Raw genomic sequence first — 26477 nt, 5'->3', positions numbered from 1 at the left:
AATTGGCTGGAGGTGCTGGTACCTCTGAACCTAGGAGGATTCCAGAGCAGGGCACCTGTGGGAAGAGATGCTTCTCTCTTACCTTCAAGGGATCTTTTGTCCCCAGAGGACAGAATAGACTTATTTCTAATGAGTATCTTGCTATTTAGCAATATAGAAGCGGAATGTAACATGGTGATCTTTGGCTGTGTGACTTTAGGAAAGTTGCTTAATCTTTCCAGGCTTTTGGTTCTACTTTGGTAAAGTAGAATTCACGATCAAAGAGTTTGAAATGTCCTTTTCCTACTCAGTTTTGTTATTGGTTACCCAAATAAGACTACTGAATTATAGGAGATTATATAGGAGTCTTCTTGGTTTTCAGTAAAAGAAGATAAAGACATGATATAGTGTCAGCAAGCAGATAAAAACAATTTATGACTTGCATAATTTTTCCCCTAAGCTAATGGATACTGTTCAAGTTGGTGGAACTTTTTTTCCTTCTAAATTGCTTTTGAACTTGGCAAGGTCAAAACACTGATATCCTAACTAATTAGAACCAGACTAGCAAGATGTCTGAATCTGAGACTTGGACAGAAAGCAAAGTTAGTTTCGACATCAATTTCTCGAGCATTTCTGGCTTGCTGCCCCTAAGCATTCAAGAGGCCCACTCTTCTTGCTCCCTTGGGGTTGGTGAGGTGCCAAACAATCAGTTCTGAGCTGGCAGTGGGAGCAAAGTTTGTCAAACTAGATTCAAACATTTAATTATCGGTGAGAAAACCCTTGAGAACTTTTAGTTCCTGGAGCCCAGAACTTGGTGATATTCCAGAGGATGACTGACTGGACCATTACCCTGGGTCCCAGAGTGAGGGTGACTCAGAACCTCCAGCCACAGAAAGAGCCCCAGCAGCCCCATGTGGAAGAAACAAAACTGCGGTTTTAAACCACTGAGAGTTTGAGGCTATTTGTCATTGCAGCATAACCTAGCCTATCCTGATTGATGTGGCAGTCAGGAAGAAGAAATATATTACTTGCACTGAGCAGGAATGACTTGTCAGTTACCTGCATGATACTGTTGAAAACTTGAACCATTCCCTTAACTAGGGTAAACAGGCTTTCCAAGATCAAACTTACCCCTCTATCCTTGGCTCTGTTTGCAGACAAGATGAAGGCCACCCTTAGCCTACCAGCTATTAGTGGATTTAATCTGGAATTCTTACTGAGTGGAGGTGGAAAGAAGAAGGGTTTTGTAGTTCCTCTGAAATACACTGATGCTGAGGAGTTCTAACGACTCAGATATGCTGGTGATCCTTGCAGCAGACAAGGAAATAAATGCAGAGAAGAATATTAAAATGATTGAGCACCAGCTGTTTGCCAGATGATCTAGACTAACGAGTCTCTAACATAGCTCCTAAACCCAGAAGTCCAACCAGAGTAACCTTGGCCTCTTGGCACAGAAATCTGTCACAGTTCTAGGGACTGACAAGTTCATTTCAGTGTTTTTGTTTTCCTGGAGCATTTCAACCGTCCCGCTGGCTCCAGTTCATTTCCCTTGATGTTGATTCCCCCATCCTCATTATAACCCTCACGTGACCTGGCTAATTTCTGTAAGCTCCGTGAGAACAGGCATTAGCGTGTGTTGGTCTCTGCTCCAGTGACCACCACCCACCACAGGTCCTGAAAGGAGTGAAAGAGGGGCCCAGCCAGGGCCCACAGCCATCTGTGCCCACTGGCACTCTCTGACCTGCTGCCCGTGCCACACCCCTTCTGATTTATGGAGGCCCACCCATCCATGGGTGGTGGGTGGGAGGTACATTTCAAGGCCTTTCCTGGTGAAAATATTTAATTGTCTCCAAGTGATGTCAGAGACTGAAAGTGGCCTTCTATGAAGATGTGATCACCCCAAAAGCCCTCTGAACCTCCTCCACCACATCCTCATCAATAAATTGCTCCTCAGGCCCAACAAGGACCCCCAGGAAGCCTGGACTGGGTCAAGGCTCTGACTGTCACGCAGACCCACAGAGGAGTGACCAGGGGAATCTAGCAGCGTTGGGATCTCAGGCGTCTCATTGTGGAGGCTTCTGCCTGCCTGGACATTTGCCAAGGTCTTCCCTTCTCCTCCACCCCTGGTTCTCACTGTACCTGTGCAGCCTGTTTCCTGTTTTTGTAAATCATCACGATTACCACTAGCCTGACAGAGTTGGAGTTCCATCCGCATGAACACTGAGATGCCCAGTAGGCAGCCCCAGGTCCTCTTTCCAGGATTAGAAGGATTAGAAGCAGGATTAGAAGTCAGGATTAGAAGCAGTGGGGCTCCTGGGTAGGGTGGGGGGCATGGGAAAGAGGAGGAGTTTGTTTATTGCTGGAGACACTGGCCTCCTCATTGGGAGGTTCACCATCCCTGTCACACACCACTGTGAGTCTTTGAATAAATTTTCTCATTTAATCCCTGTCCCAGCCCTAAGAGGAGGTCCATAGAAATCCCATTTTCTAGATGGTAGTGCTGAGGCCCAGACTGATTAAGGGCACTTACCTTGACCAACCTGGCAGACAGTCCAACTTCGAAGACCCTACTCTTCTTTTTGTCAGTTGTAGCATAGTCATTGTACAGAACAGCATACAATGGTAAAAGCAAAGAAATACATTGGTACCTGTCCACACACGACTCTCAAGTTCAACACTGCAAAATGTGAAAGCATAGGTACCATATGACAGTATTAATGTGAAGTGTTAAAACATGCATAAACAGTGATATATATGATTTAGGGACACACGCATATTAGTAAAATAGGAAGAAATGCATGAGACTAGTGGGTGCCCCATCCAGGGTCTTCTAGTCCATAGAGGAACGGATTAGAAAGGTGCATGGGGCTTCCCTGAGCAGGAATATCGACTCTTAATGGGCACATGGAAATGGTTAAGTGTGCTGGTGTCTCACCCAGAGCCCTACTCACTTGGGCTACTTTCACTTCTCACTCTCACTTTAGAGCCTTTCTGGGGCCAGGAAGAAGCTCCCTGGAGGAGTCACACCTTCTCTGGGCTTCTGTCCCTTCCCTGCTCTCGTTCCCATGCTCTTCCCCATCTACCCTGGAAGCACATCCTTAATGAGCCCAACCTCAGACAGTGAAGAGAACCAGTCACCCCACTGCCCAGCCTGCAGCCTGGGAGGGGAGGGCAGGGATGAGGAGGGGCTGGCTGCAGGGGCAGAGGCTGGACAGGCTTCAAGGAGCGGATGTGGGAGTGGGTGGGACAGACGCCCAGCTCCCCAAGGACACCTATACTTTCAGTGTGATCCCAATAAAAATGCCAAATTATTTTTGGAGTTAGTGTGGATAGTTTTAGTTTAAAAAAATTGAGACTGGAGTGTTGAAGGAAGGGAGTCAAGGCAGGAAGGAGGGGGGATGCTGAGGCAAGTGGGTTTGAGGGGAAAGTCCCGTGTGTGGCAGGACAAGCCACAACCCATCTGGCCAGGTCTGGAGTGCTGCGGAGTGCTGGCTTCTCTCTAGAAAGGGAACAGGGCCCCCTCCTCTGGGCCCATACTTCCCAGGTCTGGGTCCTGCTCGGATGTGGCCACAGCTGCTGTGAACCCTCCGCCCCCACTGGGGGAGCCGCAATTCATGTAGGTCGGTGCCACATGTCATAAGACCCAGTGCTGCTGGCCTTGTCCCTGCTGGCTTGTCCTCGGTGGCTGAGACTGGTCAGGAATGTGGGGAAACCCTTAGCCTTTCAAAGAGGCCAGGTTCACCAGGCTCCTTAGACAGAGTGCCATATTCTCTTTCCAGGATGCTGGGTTCTGAGAGCTGACCCTGGTGCTGAACAAACCTGGGAGCGAAGGACCCTGACAGGCAGGCTGCCAGGCTCAGAGCAGGCTGCCGCAGACTTCTGACATCCAAACAAAAGATCTGTCATTGCTCCTGAGGGCTAAGTGCCTTGGACTGGCAGCCCAGGCTAGAATGATCCCAGTGCCTTCAGGAGACGAAACACCTGCCTGTGAAAATACTTGGAAACTGGGATAAGTGCTCCCTTGAGAGAGAGTTGGATTCTAGCAGTGAATAAAAGGAACTGATTTACAGGGCTGGAGCGGGAGCCCAGATGAAGCACTAAAGCCCAGGCATGAGCGAGATTCCCCTTGATCATCACAGGGAAGAGCAAGACACCATGAGAAGTGCTTCCATACTCTGCTCCCGGAACAATACCAACCATTATTCATCCTCTCACTGGATTCTACCAGGATGTATGGCGGGTCCACCATGTGTCAGGGGATATGCTTCATTGAAAGGCCTTTGGCCCTGGGAACCTACATTCCAGTGGGGATGGGAGTAAGGAGATATGAGTGGGAGACAGGCAAGCAACAGCAGGCAGAATAAGTAAGCCAATGGTATATAGTGCGTTGGAGGGTAGTACGTATTAAATATACGGTAAAAAGCAAAAGATAAAATTGAGCAGAGGAAGGGATGGGGTGGGTTGTGATTTTAAAGAGGGTAGACCCCACTGAAAAGTGACATTTAAATAAAATTTGAAGGAGGTGAAGGAATGAGTCACACAAGTATCCAGGGAAAGAAAATGCCAGAATTAGCAGGGTCGGGAGGCAGGCAGAGTACACAGGACCTTCTGGCTGCTGTTGGGTCCTTGGTTTTTCCTCTGAGTTGGATGGAAAGCCATGGAGATGCTCTGATCAGAGGACACTCTCGTTCCCTTTGACAACCATGCTGACAGTAGATTGTAGGAGGTGAGGAGAGAGGTGGGGAGATGATGGAGAAGGCTGTGTAGGAATCCAGGAGAGAGATGCTGGGCTCTGGTTGGATTCTGAAGGCAGAGCTGGGCGATCACCAGACAGATGGGAAGTAGAGGGTGAGAGAAAGAAACATAGAGGATGGCACCCAGGTTTCTGGCCCAAGTAACAGGATGGAGGGGTTGGCAAAGAGCAGGAGAGGAGCCGGTATGGGGGTGAATGGGAATGGGGAATGCAGCTTCGGACTTGGTGGTTTGAGATGTCTGTATGACACGTTGAGTAGGCAGCTGATATAGAAGTCTGGAGTTGGCGGGAGGAATTTGGGAGTCAGTGGCATATAGATGATATTTAAAGTCAGGAACACATACTATTTGCCAGATATAGTGCTAAGGCTGCTGAAGCAAACCCAAACCTCTAATGCAGTTATTATTATTATTTTCATTTTAATGATGTGAAACCTAGGCTCAGAGAGGAGTGAATTCTTGAAAGTCCCCCAACTTGCAGATGGCAGAGCTGAATTCAAACCTGGGTTATCTCACTGCCATCCCCTTGGTTCCACAGTAACCCTCTTGCTTAATCTTTTATGGCATGCCATATATAAGAAATGGTAAAGAATCTGCCTGCAATGCAGGAGACTGAGTTTGATCCATAGGTCAGAAAGATCCCCTGGGGGATGAAATGGCAACCCACTAGTATTCTTGCCTGGAGAATCCCATGAACAGAGGAGCCTGGCAGGCTACAGTCTATGGGGTCACCAAGAGTTGGACATGACTAGTGGTTAATACATATATAGATAAGAAAGGGATAGCATTTGGTTTGGGGATAGGAGGTGGGTAAATCTAGAAAAAGAGAGGGCAGGAGCTGCAAACCCAGGCGCAGAGTAGAAATTGAACCCTGGGGAAATTCGAGATGAGACTGACCAGGGAGGGAGGGACCAGACTGATGGCAGGGCTTAAAGACTGGCCTGAAGAGTTTCCAGTGGAGGTGAAAGGAAGCGGGGAGCCAGTGATGGTTCTTGAGGGTGGGCAGTATGAAGTCAGAGCAGCGCTTGAGAAAGACTCACCAGACACAGGCAGGCAGGTGGGTGGTGTCTGCAGGACCAGAGAGGAGGAAAGATACTGGGAGTGTTGGTATACTGTCTGGGTGTGAAGGATGTGAGTTGAGCCAGTGGGAATGAGGAGGAAGTGAGAAAGTTGAAAGCTGCCTGAAGACATTGCTGAGTGGAGTCTGTGCCTGATGCAGTGTGGGGGCTGGAGGCGAGGAATGAGTCAAGGGCAAAGTTTCAGACCAGTGAGACATATGGGGACGTAGGGAATGGGGCTAACTTACACAGAAAAAAAGGGAAGTCAGTTGAGAGGGAACTTGGTTCTGCCTTTCTGGTCCCTGAGGCTGCAAGAACCATGAGGGGACAGTTTGCTCCCTCTCTGGAGCCCCCAGTCTAGTGTGGGGGACAGACTTGCACAGAACCAGCTAGACGGCAAGGCAGAGAGCTAAGGCATCTGACAGTGCAGACCCAAGAAAGCCAGAGGAGGCAGCGGGGTCCTGGGGTGTGTGTTTGATCTGTCATGCTACGGAGAGAGATTTAAGATGCATCCGTGCTAAGATTAAAGGTCTGAGTGAGACATCTTGGAAGGATAAAGGGTTGCTTGAGGTGAAAACACATCCTAGGACAGAGTCCCAGGCATACTTGTACCACAAGCTAGCTCTGTGCCCTTGGACCAGTTTCTCAACCACTGCGGTTGGTCCCCAGTTTCCACATCTGTAAAGTGTAGATAAAAATAGCTCTTACCTTCTAGGGCTGTTGTGAGGACAAAGGAAACTAATCAACATAACTGCTAAGAACCTGCCCCACCCGAGGTGAGAGCTCAGACACATTACTGAGGAGTGTGAGTGCCTGCATTCTAAATCGCCTCAGCCGTGTCCGACTCTTTGGGGCCCCTTGGACTCTAGCCCGCCAGGCTCCTCTGTCCTTGGGATTCTCCAGGCAAGAACACTGGAGTGGGTTGCCATGCCCTCCTTCAGGGGATCTTCCTAACCCAGGGATGGAACCCAGGTCTCTTCTGTCTCCTGCATTGCAGACGTATTCTTTACCAATAGCGCCACCTGGGAAGCCCATTACTGAGGACAGGAGCCCACAGAGAGCTCAAACAAGAGAAAAAAAGCATGTCCCGAATCCCACAGGGAGGAATGTCGAGAAGGGAAATGGGTGCTCAGTGATGACAAGGGGACTCATCCATCCAGCTGGAGACTGAGAACTTTACCTTCATCATCTCAGTTCATTTTTCCAGCAATACCATGAGGCAGAGTCTTACCCACATGCCCATTTTACAGACGAGGACAGTGAGGTTCACGGAGTCTTGTTCACGGGGTCACACAACCAGGAACAGGTAGATGATGGACTGGTGCCCAGGACTGTAGACAGTGCTTCCGGAGCATCTGCTGGTAACCACTGCCCCAAACTGCCCTCTAGGAAAGGATGAGAAGTTTACGGAGTGGCCATGGGGTGCAGGGGTTGAGCTGCCCAGAGAGAGTCACATCCCTGGAGTGTCAACACCAGAAGCCACGTTCTAAGAATTCAATCACATGTGGGCAGAGAGGAAATTGGTAGTGGGAGGTGTAGACCACACACTGGAGAAGTTTGGTCATATTCATAAAAGGGGAAAAATAAAAGGGGAAATAGGAGGAAAGCATACTGGAGGCTAGGGGAGAGGGGAGTTGAGGTCAAGGAGAGGTTTTATGGAAGCAGACAAAAGGGATCACGTCGTTGGCAGAGGGGAAGGGGACCCTGGGGTGGGATAGTGTGAGAAGCCATGGGGTGGGAGCGTGTGGAGGGAGGAAGACCCTTCTAGGACAAAGAACGAATGAGATTAAAGCCACGGTTGAAGCAATTTAGGTTTGGCAGGAAGCAAGAAAAGGCCACAACCCAGAAGGTAGCTGTGAACCAGGTGGAAAAAAAGTCAAGGGTGCCTTGGTTGGTTTTCTCCACCTCATTCGTAACAGAGGATTCACTTGTATCTCATGAGCTGAGGGGACACATACACTGGATCAAACATCACTTGTTCTGGGGTGAAGGAGCCCCTGGGATAGAACAGAAGCTGAGTCCAAGCTGTACTTCAGAACTGTGTAAGTGTCCATCCATCCATCCATCCATCCATGAAGCCACTTATCCAGCAACACATCCATCCATCCATCCCCTCATCCTTCGTCCAGTCACTCATCTGTTCACCCATCCATCCAACCACCCAACCCTTCATCCATACAATAAACATATTTTATGGCGTATCACCTGGGTGCTAAGTCCTGGAGGTACAAGTTGAAAGACAAAAGCTTTCCTGTTTTCAAGGAGTTTACAGCAATAAGCCAGCTATAACAATGTAATGAAAAGACAGCATAATGGGGAAGTCAGCGACCTTTGAGGACACAGAGGAAAGTTGGCACTAAAGGAAGGAAATGAAGGTTTAAGCTGTGATCTGAAGGAGCGTAGGAATGAATGGAGGTGGGGTGTGGGGAGCAAGAGAGTGTTCTAGACAGGAAGCAGGGGTAGGACAGCCTGTCCAAAGGTTTGAGTAGTGTCAGTGAGAGCCTGGCCTTTTTCAAGGAACTGAAAGAACATTGATGTGGCTGCAACAAAGTGGTGGGTGGCAGGGCTGGGGGCAAAAGTTGAGAAGTCGGTGGGAATCTAGACTCCATCCTGAGGGTAATGAGGGGGCATTGAAGGATATGGGGAGGAGAGAGCCTTGCTGAGATTTGTGTTTGTGGAAGATGACAGGGCTTTAGTGAGGACAGAGCTGGAGGCCAAGGCTGGGAACTGGGAGATGGATGTGGGACCGTGGTCCAGCAGAGAAATGGAGGGATGGCCATGTGGGTGGTGAAAAGGAGATGGATTCAAGTCGTGTCTAGGTGGCCGACTCAGTAAAGTAAGAGGAGGGAGACCCTGGGGCAGGGACGACCCTTGTGTTTCTGACCCGAGGAATCAAGCAGACCCATAACCTATCAGTAACAATTGATTCATCAGTGAGCAAGTTAGATCGTCAGGGTAGGGGAGTGGGACACAACTTGGGATTGGAAGATGGAGATAAATTTGGGGACCTGCGCACCTCAGCCCCCAGGGGCATAGCAGGACAAATCTCGCTTCGGCTGCCAGGGGATGGAGCTAAGGGTGTACAATGCTACATACTTGTCTCCTGCAGGAGACAAGTCATTGCGCCTCCTGAAGCCTCAGCTGACACGAGCAACCCACGTGACAGCTTTGCCAGCCAAGTGACACTTGTCACGTGCAATTTGAAGGTGATAAGGAGCTTCCACACCCCAGCAACCTGGTCCCTGAGCTGTGGCTTGGGGCTAAGTTTTGGGAGGTGTGACAGCTGCATCTATGGTCCCCGCCCAGCCTGTGGTAGAGCCAAAGATAGGGCAGGGCCCCTCTCTCCCTGCCTTCCAAGTGGAGGACCCAGAATCAAGCTGGTCTGACCCTTTCAGGCTAGGGTTGGGGGGATGTTGAGCCCTCCAGCTGGTTTAACCCTCAAGGCACTCCCCGTGGCAGCAGTGTCAGGGCAGGAGGGGCAGTAGGTGAACAGGTGGGTGTCTGGCCAGCTTGAATCGGAGGTGTTAAAACAGTCCACATCACTGCTTCCTCCCCTTCAGATCTAATTCTCCCTTGATGCTCTTCTCCCAACAGGCCTGCACCTGGCCTGCTTCCCTCCTGTACCCATCCCCTTCTTCCAGCTGCAGCACCCCTCCCCTGCACGCCATCTCTAGCAATCCCCCCTATCACTTCCTCCAGGGAGCATTCCTGGTCCCCCTCCCCGCCACCCCCGACAGACCTTGGAGCCCCAGAATCCTCATAGCACCTCAAAAGTCTTTTGAGACCATGATCACAGGCCCAGACTCCAGGACACTCATCTGGAAGGTCCCTTGGAGTTTGTCTCATAGTTGGGAGAACCAAAGAGGAATAAATGGGTTAATCCCCGGTGAGGAAACCACCTCAAAAATGTCCCTGGTCTCCTCTGCCTCCCAAGGAAGGCTGAGAGATGCACTCGGCCCTCCAGGACTTCTCCCCCTGTTTCTGCTTCATGTCACCAACTTCCCTTTCCAGCCTATGGTCACTCGGTCAAGCCTCACTGTGGAGCCCTCTGGGGACACAAATGGTGGAAAGCAAAGCAAAGCATGCTCCCATCCCCATGGAGTTGACCGTCTCAGCGTCACACCCAGATCATTTGCTCCAGCAACATCCCATGCTGTTTCCCCCGTTTATCTGCGCTCAGTGCTTCCCTGGTGTGAAATGCCCACTCCTCCTCCCCTTGGTATGAATCCTTCCACTCACCCGGCCCAGCTCACTGGCTGCAGCCTCCTTGTGGCATCCAAGGTGGCCAAAAGCAACATCTCCCCACTCTAGGCCCCTTGGCCCTTCATCTCACCTGCATGTTCCCCTGTGGGGCCGGGCCTTGTCTCTCCATTCTCATCTCCTGCGAACTCCCCCGGGTCAGGGCTGGCCTCTGAACTCTGCCCATCCACAGCCCCAGCACAGCACCGGGGACCTGGCAGGGGCCTCTGGGCACCTTGGTGGCTCTGCTCCCTGTCCCCAGTGAGGCAAGCTGCACCCGCCCAGAGCTGGTCCAGAATCCTTTGCACCTTCTCTTGTAACGTGTTCCCTGGAAGGGGCAGGGGAACTTGGCTTGTTCCAGAGAAGAGTTCTGAGTTGGTGGCAAAAACAAAGGGACTCGAAACCCATCAGGGAGTTTCCCCAGCTGTGGGGGCTGGGGCTGCCTCATGATTAATAAACTGCTAATCATCATGGTAAGAGTTCCCTGTTGCCCAGCAGAGAAGAGCATGGGGGGCTTATTGGGAGCTGGGGCAGCCATGAGATGGTGGGCAGAAGCCACTGGGTAGAGGGCATGCTGGGTCTAGAGACTCCCCCCCAGGAGGGCCTACATCAGCAGAAACGCTCCCTCTGCCTCCTCCTAGGACCCAGTGCCTCCCAAGGCAACCCTGGGCTTTTCTGTTTCCTCTGGGCTCCAGGCTCGGTCTCCAGGCCAAAGTTTGCCCTGGGGATAAGAGGATATGGCCAGCGGGACAGACTGGGGGCAGAGAGAACCCTCCTGGGCTGTGGCCTGAAGAATGGGTGGGGCTAGGGGGTCTCTGACATATGATGTGACTCTAGAAGCAGAGAGATTCTCGTGTGAGGTTCTTTAAGCACAGAGCCCATCTTTCTCAGATCTACAATCGTGGTGGGGCCCCTGAGTCTCTCTGCAGGTAATGAAACTGTGGCCCGGAGAGGGTCTGTGAGCTTCCTGAGGTCACACAGCAAAGCCATGATAGAGGATCCTGCCCACAGGGTGGTTCTGCCATGGAGGGGAGGACTCCCCCAACCAGGAACTGAAGCAGCCCGGCCTCCCAAAGTGGCCTTGGGGGGAGGAGAAGGTGGAGCACTGGACCTTATCCTATGGCTAGTTGAGCATCGTGGGTTCCTTTCACAGGTGAGCCATGAGGGCTGATGAGGTTATAGTCTGAGCACTGCTCCTGGTAGAGCTGGGTTTCAACAAAGGCCCCTGATTTTAAACTATCCTACAAAGCTGCAGTACAGACTTCCCTGGTGGCCCAGTGGTTAAGACTCCAAGCTCCCAATGCAGCGGGCCTGGGTTTGCTCCCTGGTCAGGAAATTAGATCCAATGCGCCACAACTAAGAATTTGCATGCCACGATGAAGATCAAAGACCCTAGATGCCACAACTAAGACCCAGCACAGTCAAACAGGCAAATAATATTTTTTAAAAGCTGCAGCATGACAAAAACCACTACAATATTGTAAAGTAATTAGCCTCCAACTAATAAAAATAAATGAAAAAAAAAAGCTGCAGCAATCAAAACACTATGATACCACACAAAAATGGATGCAGTGATCAACAGAACAGACTCGAGAGCCCAGAAATAAACTCAGACCTATGTGGGCAATTAATCTGTGATAAAGGCAGTAAGAATACGCAACAAGGAAAAGACAACCTCTTCATTTAATGATGTTGGGAAAACTGAACAACTACATGCAAAAAAAAAAAATCAAACTATTTAAAGTTTGAAAAAAAAATCAAACTGGACTACTCTCTCACACCCTATATAAAAATAAGCTCAAAATGGATTGAAGACTTAAGTGTAAAACCTACAACCATAAAAATCCTAGAAGAGAACATAGGTAGTACATTCTTTGACAATGGCCTCAGTAATTGTTTTCTGATATGTCTCCTCAGGAAAGGGAAACAAAATAAAAAACAAAGAAATGGTCAGAATATGATAGTAAAGATGATCAAAAACCTTGAAAACAAAACGGAGAAAATGCAAGAATCAATTAACAAAGACCTAGAAGAATTAAAGAATAAACATACAGAGACAAAGAAATGGGACTACATCAAACTGGAAATCTTTTCATAGCAAAGGAAACTATCAACAAAACAAAAAGGCAGCCTACTGAATGGGAGATTATATTTGCAATGATATATCTAATTAGGGGTTAACATCCAAAATATACGGGATTCCCTGGTGGCTCAGATGGTAAAGTGACTGCCAGAAATGTGGGTGACCTGGGTTGGATCCCTGGGTCGGGAAGATCCCCTGGAGAAGGAACTGGCAACCCACTCCAGTATTCTTGCCTAGAAAATTCCACAGATGGAGGAGCCTGGTGGGCTACAGTCCATAGCGTCTCAAAGAGACAGACATGACTGAGCGACTTCACTTTCACTTTCTTTCTTTATCCAAAATATACAAAGATCTCATATGACTCAGTTAAAAAAAAAAAAAAGACCTGATAAAAAAATGGTGTGTGTGTGTGCATGCTAAGTCGAGTCAGTCATGTCCGACTCTGTCTGTCCATGGGATTCTCCAGCCAGGAATACCGGAGTGGGTTGCCATGCCCTCCTTCCAGAGGTTCTCCCAATCTAGGGATTGAACCTGCATCTCTTCTGTCTCCTGCATTGGCAGGTGGGTTCTTTACCACTAGCGCCAACTGGGAAGCCCCCCAAAGTGGGTAGAGGAACTGAAAAGACATTTTACAAATGGCCAACTGGCACATGAAAAGCTGCTCCGCATCACTGATCATTAGGAAAATACAGATCAAAACCACAGTGAGACATCACCTCACATCTCAGAACAGTTATTACCAACAAGACAGCAAGTAACAGTATTGGTGAGGATGTGGAGGAAAGGGAACCCTCGTGCACCGTTGGTGGGAATGTAAGTTGGTAAAGCCACTGGGGAAAACATTCTGGAGTTTCTTGAAAAAATTAAAAATAGAACTACCATGGAACTCAACAACTCTCATTCTTTCTTCTACTTTATCTGAAGAAAACAAAAGCATTAATTTGAAAAGATATTTGCATACTTACATCCGTAGCAGCACTAGCTACGATAGCCAAGATGTAGAACCAACCTAAATGTCTATCGACAGATGAATAGATAAAGGCATGGTATATAAACAATGGAGGGCTTCCCTGGTGGCTCAGTGATAATCTGCCTGCAATGCAGGAGACCTGGGTTTGATCCCTGGGCCAGGAATATCCCATGGAAGAGAAAATGCCAACCCACTCCAGTATTCTTGCCTGGGATATCCCATGGACAGAGGAGCCTGGCGGGCTTCAGTCCGTGGGGTTGCAAAGAGTCAGACACCACTTAGCAACTAAACCAGCACCATCATCACCACCACCATCACCACCCCTGTATATGCAATGGAATATTACTCAGCCATTAAAAAGAATGAAACCTTGCCATTTGTGACAACATAGATGAATCTAGAGGGGATTGTACCAAGTGAAATAAGTCAGACAGTGAAAGACAAATATCGTAAGATTTCACTCAGATGTGGAAACCAACGAACCAATGGGCAAACATAATAGAACAGAAACAGACTCTTAGAGAACAATCATATGATAGCTAGAGGGGAGAAGGGGCAGGGGGAGGAGTGAAATAGGTGAGGGAGATTAAGATATACAGCCTTCCAGGTTGCCAAAAGAATGAGTCACCAGGATGAAATGTGCAGAGTGGGGGAATATAGTCAATAATACTGTAATAACTTTGTACACTAATGAATGGTAACTAGATTTATCATGATGATGACTTTATAATGCATAGAAATATTGAATCACTATGTTGTGCTCCTGGAACTCACATAGTGTTATATCGATCAACTAGCCTTCAGTTAAAAGCAGAAACAAAAACAATGACGCCTGCTGTTGTTTTCATCAGTGGTAATGAAATGACGATAATGGCTCAGTGAGTAACACAGAGCTGGCTGTGAGGGGGTCAAATGCACCTGACACCCTGTTGCAGCCGTGGGTATGTGTCATTCTGAGCCGCCGCTGGTTGCTCAGGAACAGGATGGAGCCAGGCTTAGATCCTGCATGTCAGAATCAAAGTCCAGCGTGGCCCTATGAGATGTAGGTTGAGGAGGGGGCCATGGGACTCTCCTTCTAGGTAAGGGACTCCCATAATCTGGCCTGGGGAGCACTGAGCAGACTGTTGGCCATTTTCTCTGGTGGCCAGGAGGCCAACCCGCAACCCACAGGGTTCATGGAATATCTGCTCAGGCTGGCTGAGGACGGACCCTGATCATGTGCTCCAAGCTGACTTGACTCTCCTAGGAGCCAGAGGCATTCTCTCCCAAGGGTCCTTCCCTTCCATGCTGCAGCCTAGAGTGAGATGCCCCATTTGGGGGAACTTGGCTTCCCAGTCTCTACAGATTAGGACTAAATGGCAATTCAAACCTGTTGTGAGGTTTCCCTGGTGGCTCAGGGGTAAAGAATCTGCCTGTCAATGCAGGAGACAAGGGTTTGATCCTTGATCCTGGAAGATCCCACATGCCGCAGAGCAACTAAACCTGTGCGCCACAACTATTTGTAGGGAATATGCCATGCACAGGCCCGTACTATAATTAACAGGGCTTCTTTGAAAAATAAGAATGACTTTCTCATCACTCCCAGGTGAAGGGCTGGGAGCAGTAAAAAGTACAATGTGGAAAAACATCTTGAAAACAAGATGTTGAAGTACTAATGTGACTGATGGAAAACTGTTAGTGACTGTTCTCATGACCAGAGCCTTGAGGGAGTTGCTGAGAAAGCTTGTCACTAAGCTGATGAGCTAAACAGAGTCATAAAAAGCCTGAAGGTTTGACATTGAGGACTGTGCATTGTATATCCTTATCCTCAATCTGAGATTGTAAAAAACATATCTCTAGAACACGTGCAAGAAAGTAGATGTTAGCAATAAAAAGCACACAAGGCTTAGGACTGGGCATTTTCCTGTGCATTTTTCTTTATTCTTCTGCAGCACTGCTCCCTCAGGTCGGTTCGTTGCTGGGCTTGTCCCAACATTTGGCACCCAAACAGGGACCTGAGGGTGCAAGTAGTTTTCAAGGCTTTTCTCACAGTGCCAAAAGACACGGAGAATTCCAGCCGAGAGACCGGAGGACAGTGAAAGTACTCGGTGAGGACACCTCCATGGATTTGTCAATCAGGGATGCAGTGTGGCCATCTCCTTCTCAGCATGCTGACTCTATTATGCTTCTAAAAACCTTACTATGTAGCTCCGGAATGCAAGTGAAAGAAGAGAATTTTCGGGAATTATTTCAGGCAATTCATAAGCACTGTTACTGGTTGGACCCAGAAAAAAGGATTTTGCATTTGAATGAGTGGAAAGAAGTGATGAGTTGTTTGCGTAGAGCCTATCAGTCTGGGGAACCCATTCCTATAAGTGTGTGGTCTCTTTGTAACCTTATTTATGCTACTTTGGCTCCTTTACAATCTGAACAGTCTGACTTTTCTGATTCAGAATCTGATACTCCTGCTCCTCCTGCATCTCAGGAGTCACCTGTCCGGCAGCCCCATATTTATGAAAATCTGGATAAAGGGAAATATAATCCTTTGGAAGGGGAGAGAGAGGCTCAATTTTTGAGTCCTAAATCCCAGTTAACTATGGTACGGGACAACATCCTGAAGCCTTCCCTTTATCGCCAGTCTCACTGCCTTCGGCTCCTTGGCCAGAGCTCCCTATAGCTCAGGAACCCCCTCCACTAGATCCTGATACACCATGGGATGATGGGCTACTTAGCGCCACAGTCACAATACCAAAGAGGTCTGTGCCTGCTCTCTCAACTTTTCAACAAGCTGTAGGAGCAGCGAGGTGAGAAGGTGACCCTGATGCTTTGGTTTTGCCTGTTACTATGACTGAGGTGCCCCCTAATGCTGAACTTCCATTAGGTGGGGTACAATTTGAACAAACTCCTCTCTCTTTTAAAACTATTAAGGAGATTAACAGGTATGCATACAATACAGAACTACATCTCCTTACACCACAGGTCTTATTCAGGGGTTGTCTCAGTCTGAACAACTCATTCCATGATTGAGAAATGATTGCTAGAACTTGCTTATTCACTTTGGAATTTTTACAATTCCGATCATGGTGGCAAGATGAGGCTTCTCAACAGGCTCAAAGAAATGCGACTGCTAATCCTCCTCTTAATATTACTGTGGAACAATTAATGGGGTCAGGGGCTTATCAAGGGGTTCAGAGACAACTACAATTTGATGATCAACTTATAAGTCAAATAAGATTTATTTGTCTTAGGGCGTGGGAGAAGTTTAGCCACCCAGGACAGTCTCATCCTTCTTTTGTTAATGTAAAACAATCTAATGAAACTTATTTTATTGCCCAATTAAGACAAAATCTGGTGAGAACTGTTGCTCAAATTGAACTAAGGGATATGTTATTACTGATGCTTGCCTATGATAATGTGAATTCAGAATGTCAAAAGGTTTCACAGCCTCTCAAAACACAAGGAAAGTCTCTAGAGGATTATATTAAGACTTGTCATGATATTGGATCAGAACCCTATAAGATGCAATTGTTGGCTCAAGCCATTACGGTCTTGAAACAATAAATGAATCAGCAGATTAAATGTTTTAGTTGTGGTAAGAGAGGACCTGTGCAGAAAAATTGCAAGACTAATAAAAAAACACCTAATAAGCCTACTCCCACAAATGAAAAGACACCTGGATTATGCCTTCACTGTAATAAAGATGATCATTGGGCTAATCAGTGTAGATCTAAATTCATAAAAATGGATCCCCTTCATTGGGAAACTGGAAGAAGGGTCCTACTCAGGGCCTGTCAAACAAGACGAGCTCTCACAAACCTGGAACGCTGTTCCTTTGTGTACCCAGCAAGCGAACAGCAACCTCATCTAGCCCTTTCAAACCATATACCTGGGTTGCCGACCTCCTTCCTGCAACATCCAGGAGTACAACATCAGATATCCCCATCATTGATAATTTACTTCTTATGCCAGCTATGGGAATTTATAAAATCCCTATAGGAATTAAAGGTCCAATGCCTAAAGGAAGTGTCCGTTATTATTAGGACACAGTAGTTTAGTAAAGAAGAGAGTTCAAGTCCTAATGGGGGTTATAGATGGAGATTATGAGGGCAAAATTTCTGTTATGATGAAAACAGAGTATCCTTATCAAATAATAAAAGGAGATCATATAGCTCAATTGTTATTATTACCTTATATCACTACTAGTAAATCTCATATTAAAAAAAAAATGGGAGGATTTGGAAGTACAAGAAAACAGGTATATTGGCAAACTTCTATATCTGATTCTAGACCCACATTATCTATATATATTAATAATTAGCAATTTTCAGGACTTGTAGATACTGGAGCTGATGTTTCTATATCTAAAAAGCATTGGCCAGTTTCTTGGCCTTTAACAGATGTCCCTATTATGTTAACTGGAATTGGAACTATGCAAAATATTCAAAAAAGTACTAATATTTTGACCTGTTCAGGCCCCAAACAACAACCTGCAAGTTTACAACTTTTAGTTGCAGATATCCCTATTAATTTATGGGGATGAGATCTATTGATGTAATGGGGAGCTTATGTAACAATTCCTACTATATCTTCTCAAGCTAAACAAATTATGGCAAATATGGGATACAATCCTGCTCAAAATACACAGGTTTTTTTAGTGAGGTCACTGCCAAACAACAAAAAACAGCACTTAAATTGACATGGAAATCTGATGAAACTATTTGGACAGAGCAGTGGCCCCATCACATGAAAAGTTACAGGCTCTTGAACAGCTAGTAGAGGAGCAATTATCTCTTAATCATATTGCCTCAACTACTAGTCCTTGGAATTCTCCTGTCTTTGTTATTAAGAAGAAATCTGGGAAATGGAGAATTTTAACCAATTTATGAAATTAATACTATAATCAGACCTATGGGTGCTTTACAACAAGGTGTTCCATCACCTTCTATGATATCACAAAATTGGAAAATAAAAATCGTTGATCTTAAAAGACTGTTTTTATACTATTCCTCTACAAGAATCTGATGCTCTCTGTTTTGCTTTTACTGTATTGTCAATTAATAATAAAAAACCAGTGTCTTGATATTACTGGAAGGTATTGCCACAAGGAATGTTTAATAGTCCTACATTATGTCAATTATATGTCTCCTAACTACTTGAATTTATTAGAAAACAATTTCCTTATGCTTATATTATCCACTATATGAATGATATTCTTTTAACTTCTCCTTCTGCCAAGAAACTTCAATGTTTTATCTTAAATACAGAGATTAAATGAAAAGAATATGGGTTACATATTGCTGTTGATTAATTACAGGAGCAGGAACCATATACCTATTTAGGATATATATTCCAAAGAAATATTATTAACCCACAAAAAAATACAAATTCGAACTGATTCCTTGAAAACTTTAAATGATTTTCAGAAATTATTGGTGGTGGTTTAGTCCCTAGGTCGTGTCCAACTCTTGTGACCCCATTGACTGTATTCTGCCAGGCTCCTCTGTCTATGGGATTCTCTAGGCAAGACTACTGGGGTGGGTTGCCATCTAGGAGATATAAATTGGTTGCGAGCATCTTTAGGAATTCCCAGTCATTCCTTAACACACCTATTTCAAATCCTACCAGGAGACTCTGATTTAAATAGCCCCCTGGTACTAACAGAACAGGCTAAACAGGAATTGGATCTTGTAAATCAAGCTATCCAGCAAAGACAACTTAAACAAGTAGATCTGACTGTGCCAATTTCTTTACTTATTCTTCCTACTTTAGATTCCCCTACAGGAATATTATGGCAACCACAGGGTATCCTTGATTTTTATCCCACACTCCTAAGAAAATAATAATGACTACTTACATAATGCTTATTTCCTTTCTTATTTCAAAAATGAGATCCAGATGTATACAACTTTTCTGGTTATTATCGGTATGAAATTGTTCTTCCTTTCACTAATGATCAAATCTATAGATTATTTGTTACCCGTATGGATTGGCAAATTGCCATTGCTGATTTCATAGTTGAGGTTCATAACCATTTTCTAAAGTCACCTTTGATTACTATTGCTGCTAAACACAAATGGATAATTCCTATTATTACTAAAACAATTCCTCTTACTAACGCCCCCGTGTACTTTACTGACACAAATAAAACTCTCAATGCCGGTTATACTGGACCCAGAATAAAAGTTTGGCAATCTAGCCTAGCCTCTGTTCAAGAAGATGAATTAGAGGCTATTGCTATCTTATTACAGGATGTTTCTACAGCATTAAGTATTATATCAGATTCTTAATATGCTGAACGGATAACACAAATTATTAAAACCATGTCTCTACCAAAGGCTTCTTCTAAATCATCTATTATTACCATATTATCTCAATTACAAAATATAGTAAGGCTTTGTTCTGCCCCTTTTTACATTACACATATCAGATCTCATTCTAATGTGCCCAGACCATTGGCAAAGGGCAATGATTCCATGGACTCTTTGCTAATTGCATTTCTTACTCCTTATAAATTTCATCATCTCACACATTCAAATATACTGTCTTGATGAATAAATTTCAATCATCCAGACAAGGAACCCGAAACACTGTTTCTGCCTGCCCTTCATGTACTCTCACTCACCATGTTCCTACAACTACAGGCGTTAATGCCAGAGGCCATTATCCCAACGATATTTGACAGACTGATGCTACTCACGTCCCTTCTTTTGGACGTTTGGGAGCTGTTCATGTTTCCGTGGATACTTATTCGGGCATGACTTCTGCTTCTGCTCATTCTGGAGAAACATCTGCTCATGTTATCTCACATTGTTTGGAAGCCTTTTCTTACATGGTCTTATCAAAATATGTTAAAACCGATAATGGCCCTGCATACGTGAGTCATGGTCTTGCAATGTTTTTATCTGACTGGGATATTTCTCATTCTACAGGCATTCTATATAATTCTCAAGGCCAGGCTATTATTGAACATGCTCATCGTACCCTAAAAAATGTTATTTTAACAGAAAGGGGGAAAAAGTATGGCATATTGATGACACCAAAAGAGAAATTAGCCCAAGCTTTATTTATTTTAGATATTTTGGATTTACAATTGGATCACACAACGCCAGCAGCAACATTGCATTTTCAGAACACCATTCTTAGTGAAAATTATACTCCTGGTCAAATGATTGCGGATAATACTCCGGTATGGTGGAAGAATGCTATGAACAACTGGTGTAACGGCCTTAGACTTAAGAAAGGACAAGGTTATGCTCTTGTCATTTCAGATGACAGACAACACCATTGGATACCAGGAAGGCATATCAAAATAAAAAAAGACAGGACATGGTTCAACACCGATCCTCCCGGAGAGCCGCCAGTGACGGGGATAACAAGACTGACAATCAGCAATTACTCCGAACCGGCTCCAAGGACCAGCAAAGCCAATTCGCTTACCTGGGCACAATTGAGGAAAGTGACCGCTGAAAGGGAAAAATTGGTCAAAGAACAGGGACAGCCTTTGACCTCGGCTACCTTGTTCTTGGCTGTGTTATCTGTGGTAATTACCACATAGGTGCCAATCATATTTATTGGGCATATGTACCCAATCCTCCCCTATTAAGACCAATTACGTGGGAGAATTCTTCTGTTCCAGTTTTCATAAATGATTCTTCTTGGTTACCCGGAACTTTTGACCCGAGCCTTCCTTTAAAACCAGAGGAAGAGGACCGACAACTTTCAAATGTTAGTGTTAATTATACTGTGGGAACAGATCTTACCCCTATAAGTATGGGAGCAGAAACTCATTGTCTTAAAAGAGGATTACAAAGTTGGCTCTCTATAGTTAATGAATCTCAAGGGAACAAAACTCACTGTTTCTTATTAGAGGCATTTTCCTTTAATATCACAGGAGAAAATACTACTATGTTTCTGCCCCATCTACCTAACTGTGTTATTTCTATAAAATATGGACTAGGACATTGGGTACAATAGAAATTATGTAACACTAATACTGGACATATTATGGCCAATACTTCTGATGGAGAAATTATTGATTGGAGCCCCAAAGGAGATCCTTTGGATAAAAATAATAATTTGGATTTGCCTATATTGTTAAACAATATTTTCGACTCCATGAATAACATTGTTAATAGTTCTATATATTGGCATTGAGGGAGTTTCTCCCCTCCCTTACCTCAATTACCTTATATGCCTTTACAATCAGAATTGTGGAAAATATCAGCTGTCTTCCAACCCATAATAGCATAGAAGGGGTAATTTAATTCAACAATATCCAGACATTTCTTACATTTTGATAAAAATTCAACCCATTGGATTAAAGGATTTGTTCGTTTACCTTTTGTATTTTTGATAGGACCTACTTTTTATAATGCCTCTTCTGGGTTACTTACTTGTCAAAATTGTTCCTTTTTCACTTGTATCAATTCTTATCTCCAATTTCAGAATGATTATCCTCTATATATTCTAAAAACCAGATCTGGAGTATGGCTTCCTGTAAAAATGAATAGACCCTGGCAGGATAGCCCTACAGTCTATATTGTAGAAGAAATTCTTAAGAAAGTGTTAAAACACACTAAACGGTCTATTGAACTATTAATTGCTACCATTTTAGGAATTATTGCTATAGCTACTATAGCAGCTGTAGCAAGAGTGGCATTACATCAGAGTGTATAGACTGCACTTTGTGCAGGAATGGCATAAAGATTCTGATGTTCTTTGGTATACCCAAAGGCAAATAGATGGAAAATTAGCTGCACAAATGGCTGATTTACAACAGGTTGTTATATTATAAGGTGATCAAGTAAATAGTCTGCAAAAGCAGATTCGTCTTAAGTGTGATTGGAACATTACTTCTTTTTGTGTCATTCCTCACAAATATAATGAATCTTCATTTCATTGAAAACAAGTTAAACAACACCTCTTAAATCAAGGTAATCTATCTCTGGATAGTAATAATTTACAGCAAGATATTATGGAAACTTTCTCTCAGAAACTACATCTTTTGCAAAGATCTAATCTGCAGGAAGCAGCAGCAGATGGGATTTCTCAATTAAATCCCATTCCTCACTTGAAAACTATCAGAGGATCAATTGCTGGTTTTATGTTCATTTTTATATGTCTTTTTTTCTGTCTCTACATAGTCTGGCGACAAATCACCAAGAAAGTCAACAGACAACAACAGCAATTAGCAACTATTGCTTTGGCTTCTATAATCATCAAAAATAAGCTTCTAAAAATAAAAAAGGGGGATATGTAGGGAATATGCTATGCACAGGCCTGTACTATAATTAACAGGGCTTCTTTGAAAAATAAGAATGACTTTCTCATCACTCCCAGGTGAAGGGCTGGGAGCAGAAAAAGTACAACGTGGAAAAACATCTTCAAAACAAGATGTTGAAGTACTGATGTGACTGATGGAAAACCATTAGTGACTGTTCTCATGACCAGAGCCTTGAGGGAGTTGCTGAGAAAACTTGTCACTAGTTGATGGGCTAAACAGAGTCATGAAAGGCCTGAAGCTGTGACATTGAGGACTGTGCATTGTATATCCTTATCCCCAATCTGAGATTATAAAAAAACAGATATCTCTAGAGCATGTACAAGGAAGTAGATGTTAGCAATAAAAAGCATGCAAGGATTAATATCTGGGCTTTTGGCTGCAAATGGCTTCAGCCCCCTGATCCCTACTTTATTTCTGAGTCTTGTTTTTCTTTATTCTTCCGCGGCACCGTTCCCTCAGGTCGGTTTGTTGTTGGGCTGGTCCCAACACTGTTGAACCTGTCCTCCCCAACAAGAGCAGCCACCGCCACGAGAAGCAACCAGAGAGCAGCCGCTGCTCACTTCAACCGGAGAAAAGCCCGCCTAGCAGCAAAGACCCAGCGCAGCCAAAAACTAATCAATCAATGAAACCATAAAAAACAAAAACCTGTAGGGCTCTGGCCTGCTGTGGTCCAAAGCCCAGCTTGGTAAAGGACCCACACTCAGGCTGTCTGGGTCCCAGGCCTTTCTCAGGTTGCAATGGAGCTACCCTGCAGAAAAATGCCCGTGCAGCCTGCTGACCCCCCGAGGAGGCCTTCCCAGCACCCAAAAGCTCCTCCAGGTGGGCAGTCCCTCTTGGCCCGAGCCTGGCTGCCCCTACCCCTTGCCCAGGGCATGCCAAACATGAAGGAGGTTGGCCAGCCTGAGCAGGGATGCAGCCAGCTGAGGATGGAGGCGTCTCAGTTCTGCTATTTGAGGAACCAAGAAATGTCCCCTGTGAAAGGAGAAGTGTGTCATGGCCCCCGGACACACACACCCCACCTCTGTCCCCAGCGGAGTGCCCATTCTCTGGAAAGCCACAAACATTCCAAGACTGGATTTCTGCTGAATCATCTTGAATTCTTTGAACTCTACGGGTCTAGGGAAGGATGTGGGAGAGGGGATCAGAGGCGGGGCAAGATCCCCAAAGAGGTTAAATAGGTCACCTCCACCCTTGGAGTTCACCCTGGACTCCCCTGAGCAGAGGGACCCGCACGCAGAGATCTTCTCCCCGGCTCCTGGCACCATGGCCCCCCTGAAGACGCTGTTCCTGGTCGCCCTCCTCCTGGGGGCTCTCCTGCAGGACACCCACGCAGGTGAGAGCAGATGAGAGACACAGGAGGAAGGGACACTGCGTAAGGAGGGGCAGGGCTGCCAAGACCGCAGCAACTGCACACGCACGTTATTCCTGCACCCCACTCACTCCTACAGAGGTGTGAGAGGCTGGCAGCAATAGGATTTGGAGGGAGGCGTTCAAAGGAAAATAATGATGATGAAGAGGAGGAGGAGGAGGAGGAAGATCCCAGGACTTGGGGCTCAGCTTCTGAGGAAAGAATTGCTTGCACATCTCCCCCCTGCACTTGTCATGAGGCAGTGACTGTGATTGCGTTTTGACAGTGGACAAGAAGCAATTCTCGCAAGTATTTGTTAACAGTGTGTTTATTTAACAGGTTTTAATATACAATGAGGGGCTTCCCTGGTAGCTCAGCTGGTAAAGAATCTACCTGCAATGCAGGAGACCCCGGTTTGATTCCTGGGTTGGGAAGATCCCCTGGAGAAGGGTATGGCAACCCACTCTAGTATTCCTGCCAGAAGAAGCCCCATGGACAGGGGGGCCTGGCAGGGCTACAGTCCGTGGGGTGTCAAAGAGTTGGACACAACTGAGCGACTAAACACAGCACAGCATATACAATGAGAGGGCTGGCATAAAGAAAGGCAGGAGCACACGACCCCAGAGCAGGTGAAAAAAAGAGATTTTTATACTCAGTTGGGAAAGGAAGGCTGAGCTAAGATTGCTATTTTAGAGAAACAAAGCTGTTTAGCACCCCGTGTGGTGACACAGTGACAGGGCCGCAGTCTTCAGGGCTAGCTTAATGGGGCGATCTTCAGTTGGCTGCATGTCTCACTTTTGTAAAAGTCTGGGCCTGGCCAGCTCCGCGTCAGTCAAACCAAGTTCCACCCCCAAGACAGTGAGAGGACACTCCAAGGTTTCTTAGAAAACACCTTGTGGTGGTCTGAACTGAAGTCACAGATCATCTGTTGGCCGGTTTGCAGATGCTGGATATTTTTTCTTGTGCAAAGATGAGGACACTGAGCCCCGGGAACATGTGTTCACACCCGGGCCTCCACTCTCTCATCTGTAGAATGGGGTAGTGACAGCACCTGTCTCCAGGTGTGCTTGAGGACTGAAGGAGCTGCAGCAGAGGGTCAGCCCAGAGCCTGGTCCAGAGTCAATGTCTGGTGATTCGGGGCTGGGCTGAGTGAGAGCACATGGATGCACACACATGCAGACACACACATACATACGCAGACTCCCCACGCACACACAGATCCACATGTGCACACAGATCTCCACACCCAATGTGCATATGCACAAATATGCACACACACGCATGTGTATACAAATCCTCTCAAACACACATAGACATGTGCACAGACAGACACACACACACTGCAGGGCCCCTCAAGCACACACACGACCTCGTGCCCACAAACATGCACACTCTGACACACACTCACACACAGAGACAAAGGTGCAGACCCCTCACATACTCCCCCACACAGAAACACGATCACAGAGCCCCCCGAGGAGACCCCTCCCAGACACACACATGCAGAAATGCACACGCAAGGACCCACACGATACCACATACACACACACACACACACACACACACACACACAGACTCCTCACTACACAGACACACACACATGTGCCGGCCCTCACAGGCCCTCCCCAAGCAGACATGCGCACATGCGTATACATGTGTTTACCTGGTCCTGCTTGCCTTCCCCGCAGCCCGAGCAGGCAACGTGGGCCGGGAGTGCTGCCTGCAGTTCTACAAAGGATCCATTCCCGGCAAGCTGTTGGTGGATTGGTACAAGACCCCGGACGATTGTCCCAACAAAGCCATTGTGTAAGTCTGCCCCTGCAGCTCCCCTCTGCCCCCTTTCTTGCCCCAGGAGACGAGCGTGGGAGGAGGCGGACCCCGGAGCTCCCGGAAGGGCCACTGCGGAGGGGAGAGCTCAGACCCGGGCCTTCATCTCATGTCGCCCTGGTTCTGCTCCTCAGGGCTGCTCCCACTCCACTCTCCGTGAACCCCCAAAGGACCTCAGGCTGTGAGGTCTAAGCTCTTCATACATTTAGGAGGAAACGGAGGCCCTGAGAGGCATGGGACAGCCCCATGCACAGGGGCAGTCAGCGCCCCACTTGGTCGCCTCTGCGGCCTGGGCCTGAGCCCTGAGCCCCTCCTGCGCACCCCTCGTCCCCAGGGTTACGTGGGTGCAGATGGTCTGAGGTGGGGAGCAAAGCCGTGCAGCCCTGGCTCCCTGGAAGGGTCGGGTATCACTGAGGACAGTGCCTGGGTCCCAGAACTGCTGCTGCCACCCTGGGTGACTTCGGGCGAGTTCCAGCCCCTCTTGGGGGCTGGGTCCTGGTCATCACAGGGCAAGGCTGTGCCAGGACTCCAGAAGGCCTCCCTCGTGTTCTTCCTCCGTGTAGGCTGGTGACTCGCCATGGCAAAAACATTTGTGCAAACCCCAAGGACAAAAATGTGAAGAGAGCAATGAGGTACTTCCAGAAACACAGGAAGTCCCCTGATCTGGCCGCCCAGTAGTCCTGACCTCTCCCTGGACCTCTTGTAGACCTCCTGCCTCAATGTTCATGACCCCAACCCCCAGCTCCTGGAGACAGAGGAGGCCCTACAAGGACAAAGAGGCCCCTTGTCCCCTTTTCTGATTAAAGTCTTTCTCCCCCAGTCTGGGTTCAGCGTGTTCTGTCCACCCTGGCCTGTCGCCCTGGAAGGGCCCTCTGAGAACTAGTCTCACCCTGTTCATGTTAGGGGGGGAAGCTGAAGCTTCTGAGGGCAGACCACCCTCAGGGAGAGATGCGGGCCGG

At 46.6% G+C, this 26477-nt stretch overlaps 1 protein-coding gene across 1 annotated transcript; it reads left to right on the top strand.

Moving 5' to 3' along the window:
- The first annotated feature begins 23456 nt into the window (after positions 1 to 23456).
- Positions 23457 to 26337, top strand: CCL17 (C-C motif chemokine ligand 17). The gene is made up of 3 exons (XM_020903779.2): positions 23457 to 23676; positions 25380 to 25497; positions 26082 to 26337. The coding sequence occupies exons 1-3, from the start codon at positions 23607 to 23609 to the stop codon at positions 26194 to 26196; spliced, it is 303 nt and encodes a 100-aa protein (XP_020759438.2). The 5' UTR covers positions 23457 to 23606; the 3' UTR covers positions 26197 to 26337.
- The last annotated feature ends 140 nt before the right edge of the window (positions 26338 to 26477 follow it).

This window comes from Odocoileus virginianus, chromosome 20, assembly GCF_023699985.2.
Source record: "Odocoileus virginianus isolate 20LAN1187 ecotype Illinois chromosome 20, Ovbor_1.2, whole genome shotgun sequence".
In the NCBI taxonomy this organism is placed as follows: domain Eukaryota; kingdom Metazoa; phylum Chordata; class Mammalia; order Artiodactyla; family Cervidae; genus Odocoileus; species Odocoileus virginianus.
The sequence above is the reverse complement of the archived record's forward strand: the minus strand, read 5'-3'. Positions and strand labels throughout refer to the sequence as shown.

Bases quoted from the DNA above. Each gene is read 5' to 3' on its own strand.
- CCL17 (XM_020903779.2), top strand. From the start codon at position 23,607: ATGGCCCCCCTGAAGACGCTGTTCCTGGTCGCCCTCCTCCTGGGGGCT. The intron at 23,677-25,379 runs GTGAGAGCAGAT...CCTTCCCCGCAG, and splicing joins CCTGCAGGACACCCACGCAG to CCCGAGCAGGCAACGTGGGC. The intron at 25,498-26,081 runs GTAAGTCTGCCC...TCCTCCGTGTAG, and splicing joins TGTCCCAACAAAGCCATTGT to GCTGGTGACTCGCCATGGCA.